The sequence below is a fragment of the Copadichromis virginalis genome, linkage group LG7 (genome assembly GCF_057382275.1).
Source record: "Copadichromis virginalis isolate Kocher_CV1m ecotype Utaka linkage group LG7, C_Virginalis_male_GT1.1, whole genome shotgun sequence".
Taxonomy (NCBI): Eukaryota; Metazoa; Chordata; class Actinopteri; order Cichliformes; family Cichlidae; genus Copadichromis; species Copadichromis virginalis.
In genome coordinates, this window is record NC_140624.1 from 14648299 (window position 1) to 14661805 (window position 13507).

Here is a 13507-nt window from a genome sequence, read left to right on the forward strand (position 1 = left end):
TCAATCACTGCTCCATTCTGATCCTTACAGTTACCCCATAATGTGCTGTGTGCATTAAAGTCCCCACACCATATTACTTTCCCACTTAAATATGTGCCAAGTTCCTCTACTGATAACAGTGTTACCCGGATTCAAAAAATTGACTACTCTGATGCTACTATATCTTGACCAGATTTTCATTACAAAGTATTCTGTGTTCCTATAGCTAGGACTCTATATTGGGTTCCTTGCTTTACAAATTTTACAAACCCTCTTCCATTACCCTCATTTCTATCTCTCCAGACATCATCATAACCTTTAATAACAAAATCCAAAGTAGGTTTAAGCCAGGTCTTCTGAATACAGATTATTTATTTTCGCATTTTTTGATGAATCCTTTGAGCCCTTGTCCATTTGCAATCAAACTTGTGGCGTTCCACAGTGATCATACTGTCCTCTCATCTCCCTCTCCTCCAAGTCTTATATTGATATGTTCCCGAGATATATCTTTAATGCCAAAAGACCTCTCTGCTCCTTTCACAATTATTATAAGTTTCTGTTTTGTGTTTCACTTGATCTATGCAATTTATAACATAGGCAATAAACAAAATCATCTTCTCCACTGTCAGTCCTGTATGAGTTCCATGTGTCTGCACGAAATCTGATGTTGACATCGGTTGAGCCTTTCCTGTTTCTTCCTGTGCCTTCTGTTCCCTCTTGACAGCCTCGGTGTAACTTGCGATGTGAACTACTTTAACTTGTTTGACCTCCATGGCCTTCTTTCTGACTTAACAACCCCATAACTTACCCCTTGCTGCCCCCCACAGTTACTGCATTTATCCTACACTATCCCCACATTCCTCATATCTGTGTTCACCTCCACACACACTACCCATTTCCCATTTGCAAACTGTAGAGATGTGCCCATATCTTTGCCATTTATAGCACTTGAGGGGCAGCGGAACATATGCTCTAATCTAATAGACTGAACATCCTTACAGAATATGTTAGCATTAAAAGACTCAATTATGTTTAGATGGGAAATTCAAATTAGTCAACCTGGATACACAAAATCCTTATATGCAAATTCAGGAACCACTCTATTGGATTTTCTTTCAGTGTAGTGAAGAAAAGTGAGAAAATTATAAAATGAAAACAAAAACACTTTTTCCAAACTTGAAGCTCAGTTTAATTCACCAAAATCAGACAAATTGTATACATGAGACAAAAATCATTACTGTGGAGGTTTTACAATAACTCGTGAGCAGAGTAAAATATGTGCAAACAGAATTTTGTTTAGCTGTAGAGCCACAGTAACTAAAGAGGCATATATCTGAGTAAATAGTTATTTTACACAACAATGCTTTGGTGACCTATGTATATACTCTTCTGCATATTTATATAAAAACATGGAAAGCATTTAAATATCATCACTAGAACTAAACATAAAAACAGAGGTCAGACTATTGCACAACAGTCAGGTGAGGATAAAGGGGAGTGGTTACTGTTGATCTGTCAGCAGCTTTTAGGGTTTTCTGCGCCTGTAACAGAAAACCGAGTGAATCACAATCTGTAGTTATGTATTCTGAGAGAAAACTACACTTTACTCAGAGGCAATGCAGAAAGTTGACAGCTTACTTGGTGACTGCATGATGCTCCAACCCAGGTCCCAAGTTTGATCCAGCCCTCATCGCCACAGCCACAGAGCACTGCAAAGAGGGAAAAGATTAGGACCTAAATCTATTTGCAAGTGTTCTGAATAGCTCAGCCTCGAATCTGAGGAGAATTTTTTAAAATCAGCTTACCCTCGTCTCCACATCAGTCAAAGCTCCATCTCCACTGGCTGACACGCCTTCTGAAGACTTCCTCTTCCGCCTTCAGAGATTGATACGTAAAAACATTAGCACACCTTCAGCAGTTTGGAATCATATTTAACAACTTAAAAAATGTAAGACTCAGGAGGCACGTTAGGTAATGCATGTACAATTATTAACAATATTAATATGTTTGTTTGTTTTTTTAAACTGGATACCAAACTGACAACAGTAGTGAAATAAGCTAATCAAAATGTCCGATGCTGTGTCCTGCTGTCATAGAATAAGGGATGTGTCTTTGCTCAACTGAGCTGTCAAGTTGATCTCAGTCAAAGACAGACAGGAACTGGATACCGGTTCCTGTCTGGTATCTGTCTGGATACCAGACAGAACAAGGCCAGCACAGAAAGCAAATCCAGTTTTTTTGTTATCCTGTTATTAAATGCCTTTGTTCCCCTTTTGTTAAAACATAGAAAAACACTACACAAAAATACTGCAAAAGGAAAAGGTTGCCTTATAAGTGTATAAACTCAAAATGCACATTTCACTTAAAAATTAAGATGTGCAAATGTGAATAAATCAACTTGTTCGAGATATTCCTCTCCTGCTGAGAAACAACAAAACAAAAGAAAACTGCACCAAACACCCACAAAATAAGAATAAGTCGTCTCATCAGATACTGATGCTTATTTCCTATATGCCACAAAAAAAACAACAACAACCCTTGACATTAAAATTCAAGTGTATTCAAGGATTTCAAGCACCTGTATAAGCCCTGTATTAAACATTTCAATATATATTTTTTTGGTTAAGGTTATAAATTATTACCTTGGGACTGTAGTGAGCTCCTGTTTCAGTGTCTCAATGTCAGTGAACTGGACAGCTTGCCCCCCTCCTCTCGTTTTGATGACATCGCCCTAAAGAAAAAAACCCCAAAAAGAACCACCATTAGATATCTTTGTTATTTAATATTTAATACAGTGCGAAGCCCTTCTTGTGATCAGTAATTCAACCATCACAAGAGTTTCCTTTCTAAGGATAAGCATGCACGCTACTACAATCATGCAACAGAACATTGAGAACCACTTTATAGAAATTATTTAAATTCACTTCTTAAAACGGACAAACTTATTCGAGCAAAGTGTAAAACAAACAGTTACAAAACCACACTGACTCAAACTCAAGTTGGCAAATATGCTGCTGGTTTGCTGAAAACTTGCTAATATAAATGTCTGCATGAGTAAGGAAGTGTAACCAAATATATCATTCTAAATATCAGTAATATGCTGTGCTGCATACTTGACCTTTATAAGTTTGGTCTGTATCTCGCCGTCGGAGGCAACTTCTTGGTGCGTTAGCACGTATCTGTCACACTTGGACAGAGCCTTCTCGCTGGGTGCAGACACCTGGATGGCGTTGGGGATGACCGGCTGCAAAACTGTGCCCAAGTCCATGCTTGACGATGGCTTATGGTCCACCCACTTCTCCCCACCAGCAGAGCGGGAACGACGGTGACGCGGGCGTACTGGTGTTGTCGTCTGAACAGATCAACAGGAAAACGGTTTAAAAAGGGGAAAGAAAATAAATTTTTAAAAAAAATCCAAAGTGAACAAAAACACAGAACTTGACAAAGCATTACAAAGCTTGACAAAAGAAATCATAAAACTTATACATTTTGGGGGGCAGGGTACCCCACACCCTAAACTTGTAGGAGCCAAAATCCTGACACATTACAACCTCATGCTGCTGCCTTTAGCTAACTCACTGACCCTGTATCTTCTTTCAATTAGGTCTACATGAAACGAAGGGGAAGGGAAGCAGTCTCTCTCATCCACTCTGCTCAAGCACACAGCTCTCCTCCTGGCCCGGCTGACTGAAGTGCCCGTTGAGGCCTGGGGTCTTGTGGGTGTTCTTGTGGGTGTACTAGGGGAACTGTAACCCTGCATGCTGTCCTGAGCTGCCTGCTCCTCACATGCAGATCTAGCCACAGACAAAAAGGTACTTCTGCTGGGGACGGGGCAGGTGGGCCTTGGGTTCGTCTCATCCTCCTCATCACTAGCAGCACTGCCTGACTGTGACTCTGGCTTTGGACTGACATGAGGGGAATCGACTGGGTACTGGAGAGTGAAATGGAAAGACTAAATGGTCACAGTTAGACATGCAAAAATTAGACGTTATAGGAACGGGATACATTCACAGTCTAATGTAATCAAATGCAGCAACCACTTTATGTAAAGTACAAAGTTCATGTTTTTCCCCATACCTGGTGAAAAACATGAACACTGAAATGTAGATTTACCTAAGCTGAGCTAAAATGTTCTGTGAGTTGATGCAAATTTATCTGCAACATAATTCATTTTACAGTTTGTCTTATTTGTTGTAAATTCAGTATCTTTGATTTTTAAAACTATAGATTCAGACCAATAAATTTAGAACAACCTACTGAGAAATCTACAGCATCAAAATAACTCTTACACATTCACCAGGAATGTAATTTCCTCAGTTTCACAGTGGTACTTAATTGCTGAAGGACTACATGATCATATGCATGAGGCGTTTATTATAACCTGCCTGCTGCTGTGGCACTGGGATTAGTGATGTTAGTAGATTAAGAGAGACGAGTGCAGTAGAATTTAACTTTGAATGGGCAGAATACCATTCACCATTATGGTTTTTAAACAACATACAGGGACAGGTGAGGGTGATGCTGATCTCTTTGGCGGTAGGCGGTCCTCTTTGGAGGGTCGCTGAGAACGGGGCTGATGCTGTGGTTGTGGTAGAGGCTGTGGCTGCGTCTGACGGGGTGGAGGTTCAGGGCGACCTGGAGTCTTGCTCTCTGTCACGATGGCCTTGAGCTGCTTCAGCTTTTCGTCTTTCACCCACAGCTTATTTTGCATCTCAAGCTGCAGTGCATTAACACGTCTCTCCTGCACAGTGAGGATATTGCAAAATGTTCAAATGCAATATTATCCAAGTTGCTTGAATAAGACAAATTAGCTGCCACTATAAAGACTAAAACAATGACCAACAAGGGCTGTTTGCAAAACTGATAGCAAGATCTAAATTTTACACACATTTCAAAGTAGGTCTTTTTTTGTTTGTGGTCTTTATTGGAAATCTATACATTGTTGAATAAAAGGAAAAAAAAGATATTTGAAACTCACACATTCTTTCTCCCACTTGAACTGGGTGTCCGAGATCACGCCATGCATGCGCTGCTCCATGCGTCTCTTCTCTGACAGCTCTCTCTGAAGCCTCTGCTCTCTGGTTTCCAGCTCATGCTGCAGCGAGCGCTTGTCATCTTCAAAGATTTTAGTTGTTTTCTGCAGGATGTCAATCTGAAACAGAGACATTAATATTAAAGAAAAAAAAGTGACAACCTTTAAATCTGCAGCGTGAATGGATTAGTCTCCCACCTTGTGTTCTTGCATCTTTGTTTTCTTCTCTAAACGTTCAATCTCTGCCTTGTTGCCTTGGATGATTTTGTCTTTCTCTATCAGTTTGCCGTTTTGTTCCTGAATAAAGTTGTCTTTGGAAATTAGGCTGGTATCCAGTTCTTGGAGCACAGGCTTCATCATGTTGGCTGAAATAACATCAAGAGAAATGTGAGCCAAGAGAAAGACAACTATTCAAAAACTGATCTTTCAAAGCCAAAAAGTATCAGGTGAGCTAAAATGAGAACAGACACCTATTTTACTGTAGTCCTTCATCAGCATCTGCTTGATCCTCTGCCTGTTCTTCAGGGCTTCAATCAGCCTGGGCAGCGTGATGTCATCATGTGGGTCAGTCAGCTCACAGGAGGGTAGAGATGGGAGACTGAGGATCAGAGTGTTTGCAGCAGCAGGCATGTCTACAGAAGACAAGGAATCACAAGTCCTTAAAGCAATTGTGTGGTTTTTAATAATTATCATCACACACAATACTCCACTATTAAAACATTTACACAGTAGTAGTTCAGATTAATTCTGTTCAATTTTAATGGAAATTACATTTGCAAGAGTTTGGCTTGTCTGTTAATTTGCATGTTTTGTGTTTCCAAAGAACTTGCCCAAGGATATTTGGCATGCAGACTGAAGCAGCCAGGGTTCGAATCACCAGCCTTCCGATTAGCAGATGGCCTGCTCTTCCCCCTGAGTTACAGCCATCCCCAACTACAATTCTCCTTGAGATGATAAAATGAAAAGTCCATGTAAAAGCTGCCACTGTGCAGCCATCTTATTTGGGCTGTTGTTTTGAAGTATCATCTAAATCATTGTTGTAATTTCAGAGAAATGATGCAGTATCCTGACATTTCTGGCCATTTAATATACAATTCACAAGCAACTGATGACAGTGGGAAGAAAAACTTCCATTTAATAGGAATAGGAATGAGGGGAAGAAGACAGCATAAAAGATGTGCTGTGGAAGAGAGTGAAAAGAGGTAAGTCAAGAAAGAAGATTGCTCAGTGTATCATGGGAAGTCCACAGCAGCCTAGGCCTACTGCAGCATAACCAAGCAGCATAATAAGGGACAGTTTATGGTCATCAGATGAATACCAAACTATAAGAAAGTTTTAAGCCTAATCTCAAAAGCAGAAAGACAGCATCTCAAATTCAAACTGGGAGCTGGTTCCGCAAAAACAAATATGCCCTCTTCTGAGTTGCTGTTGACACTCTCGCTGCAGAGTTCTGGATCAACTGAAGGCTTTTCAGGGAGCTTTTGGGACCGATTGATAATGAATTACAAGAGTCATAGTCATAAATGCATGAACTATTTTTTCTGATTTTAGAGCTATTGCACAAATGCAAGAAACCAGTCCTACATATGTGTTTAATATGTGCAATAAAGGACATATTCTGGTCAAAAATTACTCCCAAGGTTCCTCACAGTGTTACTGAAGGTCAAGGTAATGCCATCCAGCTTAACCTTGGTTTTATCTGAATTTAGAAGCACACAAAAATGTGTCCAATGATATTAGTGAATATAACAACAATTAGCAGAAGTGGAAAACACACTTGGTGTTGCTCTTGTTAAAAGGTTGAGTGTTCTTATATTTCGGCTAATCTTTTGATTAACAGGATGTTTCACACACATACCAGGATCTATGGGGCCACCACGTTCTTCCAATCTGCGAGACAGCTCATCTTTGAATGCCTGGTTTCTATGACGACGGCCTGGAGTAAAGCCACAGATTGGTCTGTCCACTGGCCTGGCCACTTCCACCTCTTGGGTCATCTCTGCAAACCGCATCACCAGCTGCACAAACAGAGCACATGTTATATGTCCGGGGGGGGGGGTAATTAAAAAGTAACAAAGTAAGAGGGCAGGGTCAAGTTACCAGGGTTTCCTCATAGTCATCAGTCTTGGGATTGACACAGACAACCATTCTAACTTTTCCCTCTCCATCGAAGTAGTTTTTAAACAGGTGGGTTATTTTGGAGTCTCGATAGGGGACCATCTGGAAGAGAAAAATGTCAATTATATACATATTTTATCAGGAAATGAAATCCAAGTCCATCTTCAGTTTGGCAACACATACCTTGTTTGTGCCACACATTTGGTTTTCTCGAAGTATCTCGATGCATGTCCTCAGATTCAGCAAAGACTGATTTATGTTACCTGAAAGGCAAAAAGTGGTTAAAGCTCAAATGAACCCCAGCTAAATCAAAGTCCATAGGCTTGTATATAAACAGACTTGTCTTAACAGATGGCCAGCAGGAGACAGCCCTTGTATGCTACATAAATAAGTCATATATGAATAAAAGAAAGTGACAACTACTACTATTCAGGTAATCTGTTAACAGACATACGTGTGTTTTTTTTCTATATCTTGTTTTGTAAAGTATAACTAGTTTAAGCATATTCTTCTGGAATAAAAATAAGTTTTTAGGACACTTTTGGCTAAATTGTAACTGATAAAAAAATCAGCAGCCACTTTTATAATGTCCATTATTTTGGAGCATTATCTAAATTAAAGGTCACCACTGCATTCAAAACTTCAAGCAATTCTGCTTCAAGTTTACCGAACTTGTCCAAAATAAGGATTTAAATATTAACAAACCTGCTTCACGTATACGAGTGCCTTCTGCCCCTGTCCTGCCAGTTCGCTCGCTTCCTGCCAAGTCCACCAGGCACAGCTGACTAACACTTATCTGGTTCTTATCCTAACAATCAAATTAAGAAGAAAAATATTTGTCAATTATGGTTTATCCAAGTATGTTACCAACAGGGCTCTGGTGTGGGGAAATTTGGTTCAACTTTTAGCTGACCTGGAGAACGTTGTCGCCATCTGCATCAAGAGGCGCCTGAGCCAGTTTAATAATGAACACACTGTGGGAGCGACTGGACTCTCTATTCAGCCGGGTGTTCGCAACCTTCCTCTTTTTTTGACCTGGAAAAAACACAGTTCAGGCCATTTCTAAAACCACATTTCTTTCCAGACATTTTTATGCACAATTTAAAAGCCAAACTATTTCAGACACAAAACTCATACTGAGCATTCACATTCCTCAACAACCTGCTCAGAGAGAAGATTAACTGAGGTCATTTACTGGCCAGAGCCGAACCCAGAGGGCAGCAATTCCAGGTCAGTCACATCTACGATCATCACTGCAGGGTACTTTATTTTTTCTTTACATTCATATGAGAACAACTCACCTCTCCAGAACACTTGAAAAGCCTCCTCGGCAGATTTGACTTCAACCTCCAGACAACCGGCCACATACATGATGTGATTCTGATCCTCTCTGAGGATTTTAGACTGAGGCGGTCTGCATTTAGAAAATAATCATATTAGGGAACTGCTTTTCCTTCAATCTGCAAGATGTTGCATACCAAGCATGGCAGGGAGTCGAAGACATTAATGCTGGTTGTTTCCAGCCACAGAAAGTAACCAGTTACAGTCATAAAGCATCACAAATAGATGTAAGAACATTCAGCGTTGCCAGAACAAACACCAAAAGCAGCAGGGGGAATATAAGGATTTAAGGCTAAAGTAACACTCATCAACACTGGAGACATTACCTCCCATCAGCAGCTCTGTTATACATGGTTTGTGCGTGGTTCAGAATGAATGTGTCCAAAATACATATGTTTTACCACTGAATGTGCTCCCAGATTTATACTTTTTGCATGACGTAACTCTGAATTTTGGACTACAGCTGATTATGTTAATAATCAATTCAATTATTTGCAGACAAAATAACTGATAACTTGAGCTCAAAAAAACAAGAGAAGCTTCAAATTTTGCACACCAATCATCCCAAAAATATAGTCAGTGTACTATTATTTAAAAAACAAAACAAAAAAAAAAAAATCATCAAAACTCATTTTTATGACAGCAAAAACATCTGTGAAACTTAGGAAATGTCTCCAACACTGACAGGTTACTTTTTTTGCACATCTGTATGCAACAGCAGAAGCTCAGCTAAAAATCAGGCTGCTACAAATATTCACTGGTCACATACATCAACTCGGTGTTCTGGCGCACTGGTGTGCCTCCACCATTCCACCTAGTAAAAAGAAAAGACAACAGTTTTGTCTCCTGGCTAATCTGCCATAGAAAATAAACTGAACTACACCTAATATTTTACTCTATTACTCTAATGAGATAAAACATGATCCACATACATACTGTACACATGAATTGTGTTCCTTTTGTTGTATATTTTTCTAAACTCACTTTGGCTTGATTGCATCTTCCTGAGTTTCCTCCAGGAGATCATAGATGTAGTTGTTGTAGATTTCTACGTAGGAGACGAAGACGCTGTAGCTGCTGTCGTCATCCACGCCATCTGATTTAGAGGTCTCCTCTGGCTTAATCATGTCAGCAATTTCAGGATCAGCCTTTAGCCTAAAAATCAAAGTAGAAAGTTGCACATTAAAACCAACATCCCACTATACTCAGAACTGAGGCAACAATGCAAGCTTAACAAACCCAAAATATCTTTCTGTTAACTAGATTCACTTATCCTAACATCACCAGTCAGGTGAAACAGTGACACAGAAATAAAGTCTTAGCAATTTTACAGTGCTGATTCTTCCTAAAGGGTAAGAAAGACTCTTGAATCAATTGGCCAATAGGTGACAATTTGATTTTAATTCTAATTTTGAACATGATCTTCTCCACAGCAGTAGCAGCACAAGTTACTCTGGAATAGTTAATAAACCTAGGACTGACTTATTCAGGTAACTTCCGGTTACCTGAATAAGTCAAAGTCCTACTTCACAGACAGTGATGATTTTTACAACATATGTTTCGTTTCTTGCCATTCCACTGGATGGATAAAATGGGTCTAATAAAATCTAAATCTGTGTCAGGCTATAGAACATCAGTTTGAAAGACAGATTATTTAGTTGTACAAAGTAAATGAAGTGTAAGAGCAAAAATGTGTTGATAATTCTTGTCATCCATGACTTTTACACTGTTGAAATGCAGGACTGTACGGCATGTCTTTATTGTCAAATTTGAATGCATAATTTCATGTGATATTGGGATTTGGAGTTTTGCAAAATTTTGCTGTAGTCTTTCTTTAGCAACAAAGCTCCAAGTCAGTAGGCACATCTCACCATGGGATGTAGATTTTTGGATTGCTGACTGCAGATTCCACCACATCTTTCTCAGTAATGTGAACTTACATTTCACACCCATAATTAAAAAAAAATGTAAAATGGGCCTTTACCTGGTGGAGGGTGTTTTAGGAACAGACAAGTTGTTGTCCTGCCTTTGGCGCTCCAACAAAGCATCTACTTCAGTCTGAATCTCAATACTGTTTTTCTCATCAGTCTTAAATACCTGAACAAAGAGAAAAAAGGAAATTAAATTAATAAATAAGCAAATTACTCAGTTATTCTGGTGCCAAACATAATTAACCATTTTTATGTGCCATTTTCGTACATATCTCTTGGCCTGGTAAGGACCTATACTGTTGAAAATCATGTCAAGGGAGCGAGGCAGAAGTCCACCCTGGCCTGGGGAGCCTGTCATGGTGAAAGTCTTTCCACTTCCTGTCACCCCGTACGTGAAAAGCAGACCTGACACAAACAGAGAGGAAATCAGCTGCCAATAATGAACTCAAGGCTAAAGTAGGTTAAAATGCAGCTGTTAAGAGGGGAAACAGGTCACTGTAATTTAAAATGTTACTGTACTTTAAAATAATCATTGCATATTACTGATGTGGCCTTTGCTTTTACCATTTTTTCCACGGATGAGGTCATCAACAAGAGGTTTCGCCACATGCTCAAAGAGCTCCATCTGTGATACTGAAACTCCAAAGACTTTTTTGAAAGAGTACTGTGTCTGTGAACCAAAAGGGATTACAAAAAATAAATACATAAAATAAATAAATATACGTATGCATGCTTTGCTTGTTCTGGAAGACCAAAATCAACCATGTGTTATTTTTTCTCTTGTACTTTCTAAATTCTTCAGCATTTCTGGGGATACGCCTGAAATGAAGCCTTCTACAAGGCTAGACAAACCACTTCAGCTATGCTCATTTATTACAGAGGATGAGTAGTTCTATTCATATCTCCTTCTCGATGCCTAATCTCCACTCTTGAAGGAGGTCATCTAATCCGGTCTGAGAACACCTTGTTCCCCACATCTACAAAAGTTCAGTAACTCCATAAACAATGCATTGTACAATTTAACAGATATTGATACATCAAATTATAACAGACTATATTTGGGATATGGAGATGCAGCAAAATGATGTGTACTGAATAAGAAGGGATTGATTTTTATACATGATGGTAAATAAGTCAATCTGGGTAGTTAGCATAGTTAGCTAGCATGGTTAAGACTGTTTAATATTCAATCTGATTGCTTCCTACTTTTGCATTCTCACAGCTCTTTTTAGCTTTTTGTTCCATACCACTAGGTGTGTCTATATATCTGTTTCCCACTATCATGTGCAGTTACCTGAAAGACCTGTGAGAATGCAAAAGTATGAAGCAGTCAGGTAACTGCACATGATAGTGGGAAACAGATATATAGACACACCTAGTGGTGTGGAACAAAAAACTAAAATAAATAAATAAATTGTGGTCTTCAAGGCATTTGTAGCTATGAGAGGTGATAGCAAAAGTCACAACAAACTGGGAAGTGTGCCCCCACCTGTCCAACATCACTACATCTCATGTAAAATTACACAAAGAAAGGCATCAGGGCAAAACAGGCCCAGTCCTGGCACTCTATCAATGGAGGGAAAAACAAAAATGGAATCATTTGTCTTTAACAGTCGTAGAGTTTTATGACACAGGAGTAAGCTACGAAATTTCCAACGATGCAAACAATATTTATGACTGGATTTACTTATTGTTGTTTTCAGTCTTTATGCAGCTTTTCCTGACAATGACAGAAACACATAATCTCACTACCTTTAATCAATTACTACTCCAAACTTATCGGATTTCTTACCTCTTTGTATTCTCCATTGCGGTTTGTTTTGAAGCCCTCCGGGATGTGCATCTGGATGGTGGTACTGCTGATCACCTCAATGCAGCATTCCTCATCCTCAGCTCCCAGGGGTCGCACACGGCAATATACCTGAAGAACAAAACAACACACATTAAAACAAGCTCTAACGGTACATTTTGAGCTCGTTACTACTGCAAAGGTATTTAATTTGCCCAAGAATATCTGATGAGCGATTAAAAAAAAAAAACAAAAAAAAACAACAACCACCAAACAGACTCTGACATTCTTGGATGCAGTAGGATTTTTGCTACCATTTGTTTCAGCTTATTACCACTTGGTGAAACTTTTAAACATACTTTTATTAAGAAACTGAGGAGTCTCGTTATTCACAGCCAGAGTCTTTATACTGTTGGGTTTTTGTTAAAGAACAAAAAGGGGGGAATTTTGGTTGGCCCAAAAAACTGAGGAGAGATAGCAATCGAAACTTTTATTGCAAAAGCTTCTTCTTTCTGCTGCTAAAAGTCTAAATCTGCCTTTGAGGAAGAAAAGTGATGGCTGCAGAGCGAAACTGTGGGCTCACAGTCAGGTTGAAGAGAAATTGTCCAGAAGAATTTTCACTCTGTCAGTAAATTACTCCACTCTAGGTTCAAACACTCCCTCACTGGAATGTTTTCTCTTCCACCCAGTGGAATGTATGAGATTCACATTTGTACTGTCTGCCAAGTTGACCTTCTTTAAGAATTCAGGGACACTCACCCCAACTGGGTCCGTTTGGTTGCTGGAGGGTTTTTTTGGAGGATGCCTGCGGGGGGGTTTACCCTTCCTGTAAAAGTAAATAAATACATAGTCATTAACAATTCAAACACACTGTAAGCGTTAACCATTAATGACTATGTGATGGCTTAACAAAGCCTGTTGTTAGACGGCTAATTAGCCCCCTGCTAACGGTAAAGCAGAGTCAACGTCCGTTGGTAACTCCTTAAACTCGCCATTTCGTGACATGGTAAAACGCATAAACAATACAGCCTACCAGCGACATATATAATATAAACTTGTACTTACAGTTGTCTCGTCATCGTAGCGTGGTGCCTGTGCTGTTTCACTGTTTCTGTTTGTCTAGTTTTGAATCTTCCCTCCGCCTCAAAGCCTCAAATCAGCTACTTTTTCAAAACGGACCCGAAGCAACCAATGGGATCTGGCAACGGCAAACACGTGTTTCCGCCTTCACCTCCGAGCCTTCACTTCCGAGCCTAACCCCCCCCCCCCCCAAACAAACAAAAAACAAACAAATAAATAAATAAATAAATAAATAAA

At 39.5% G+C, this 13507-nt stretch overlaps 1 protein-coding gene and 1 non-coding gene across 3 annotated transcripts; both read right to left on the minus strand.

Moving 5' to 3' along the window:
* Window positions 1-1144: 1144 nt before the first annotated feature.
* Window positions 1145-13407, minus strand: LOC146704667 (kinesin-like protein KIF23). Of its 2 annotated transcripts, none has more exons than XM_085461949.1 (24): window positions 13256-13407; window positions 12950-13016; window positions 12194-12322; window positions 10966-11071; window positions 10670-10806; window positions 10455-10567; window positions 9455-9625; window positions 9240-9284; window positions 8431-8543; window positions 8043-8164; window positions 7835-7937; window positions 7313-7392; window positions 7112-7231; window positions 6870-7029; window positions 5482-5643; window positions 5210-5376; window positions 4958-5131; window positions 4481-4720; window positions 3563-3910; window positions 3098-3331; window positions 2622-2710; window positions 1785-1854; window positions 1618-1688; window positions 1145-1520 (listed from the first exon to the last, which is right to left on the minus strand). In XM_085461949.1, the coding sequence occupies exons 1-24, from the start codon at window positions 13267-13269 to the stop codon at window positions 1505-1507; spliced, it is 3051 nt and encodes a 1016-aa protein (XP_085318075.1). In that variant the 5' UTR covers window positions 13270-13407; the 3' UTR covers window positions 1145-1504. The 2 variants fall into 2 exon arrangements, with proteins under 2 accessions (XP_085318075.1, XP_085318074.1); XM_085461948.1 differs by having other exon boundaries at window positions 3563-3931.
* On the minus strand, window positions 8291-8388 carry LOC146704668 (Z30 small nucleolar RNA). Its single transcript, XR_014921815.1, has one exon. It is a non-coding gene; the product is annotated as a Z30 small nucleolar RNA (small nucleolar RNA).
* Window positions 13408-13507: the final 100 nt, after the last annotated feature.

Excerpts from the sequence above, each read along its gene's own strand:
- LOC146704667 (XM_085461948.1), bottom strand. Across the intron at positions 12,323-12,949 it reads ACCAAACGGACCCAGTTGGG|GTATATTGCCGTGTGCGACC; the intron begins GTGAGTGTCCCT and ends TTTGTTCTTCAG. Across the intron at positions 7,232-7,312 it reads AAATGTGTGGCACAAACAAG|ATGGTCCCCTATCGAGACTC; the intron begins GTATGTGTTGCC and ends TTTCTCTTCCAG.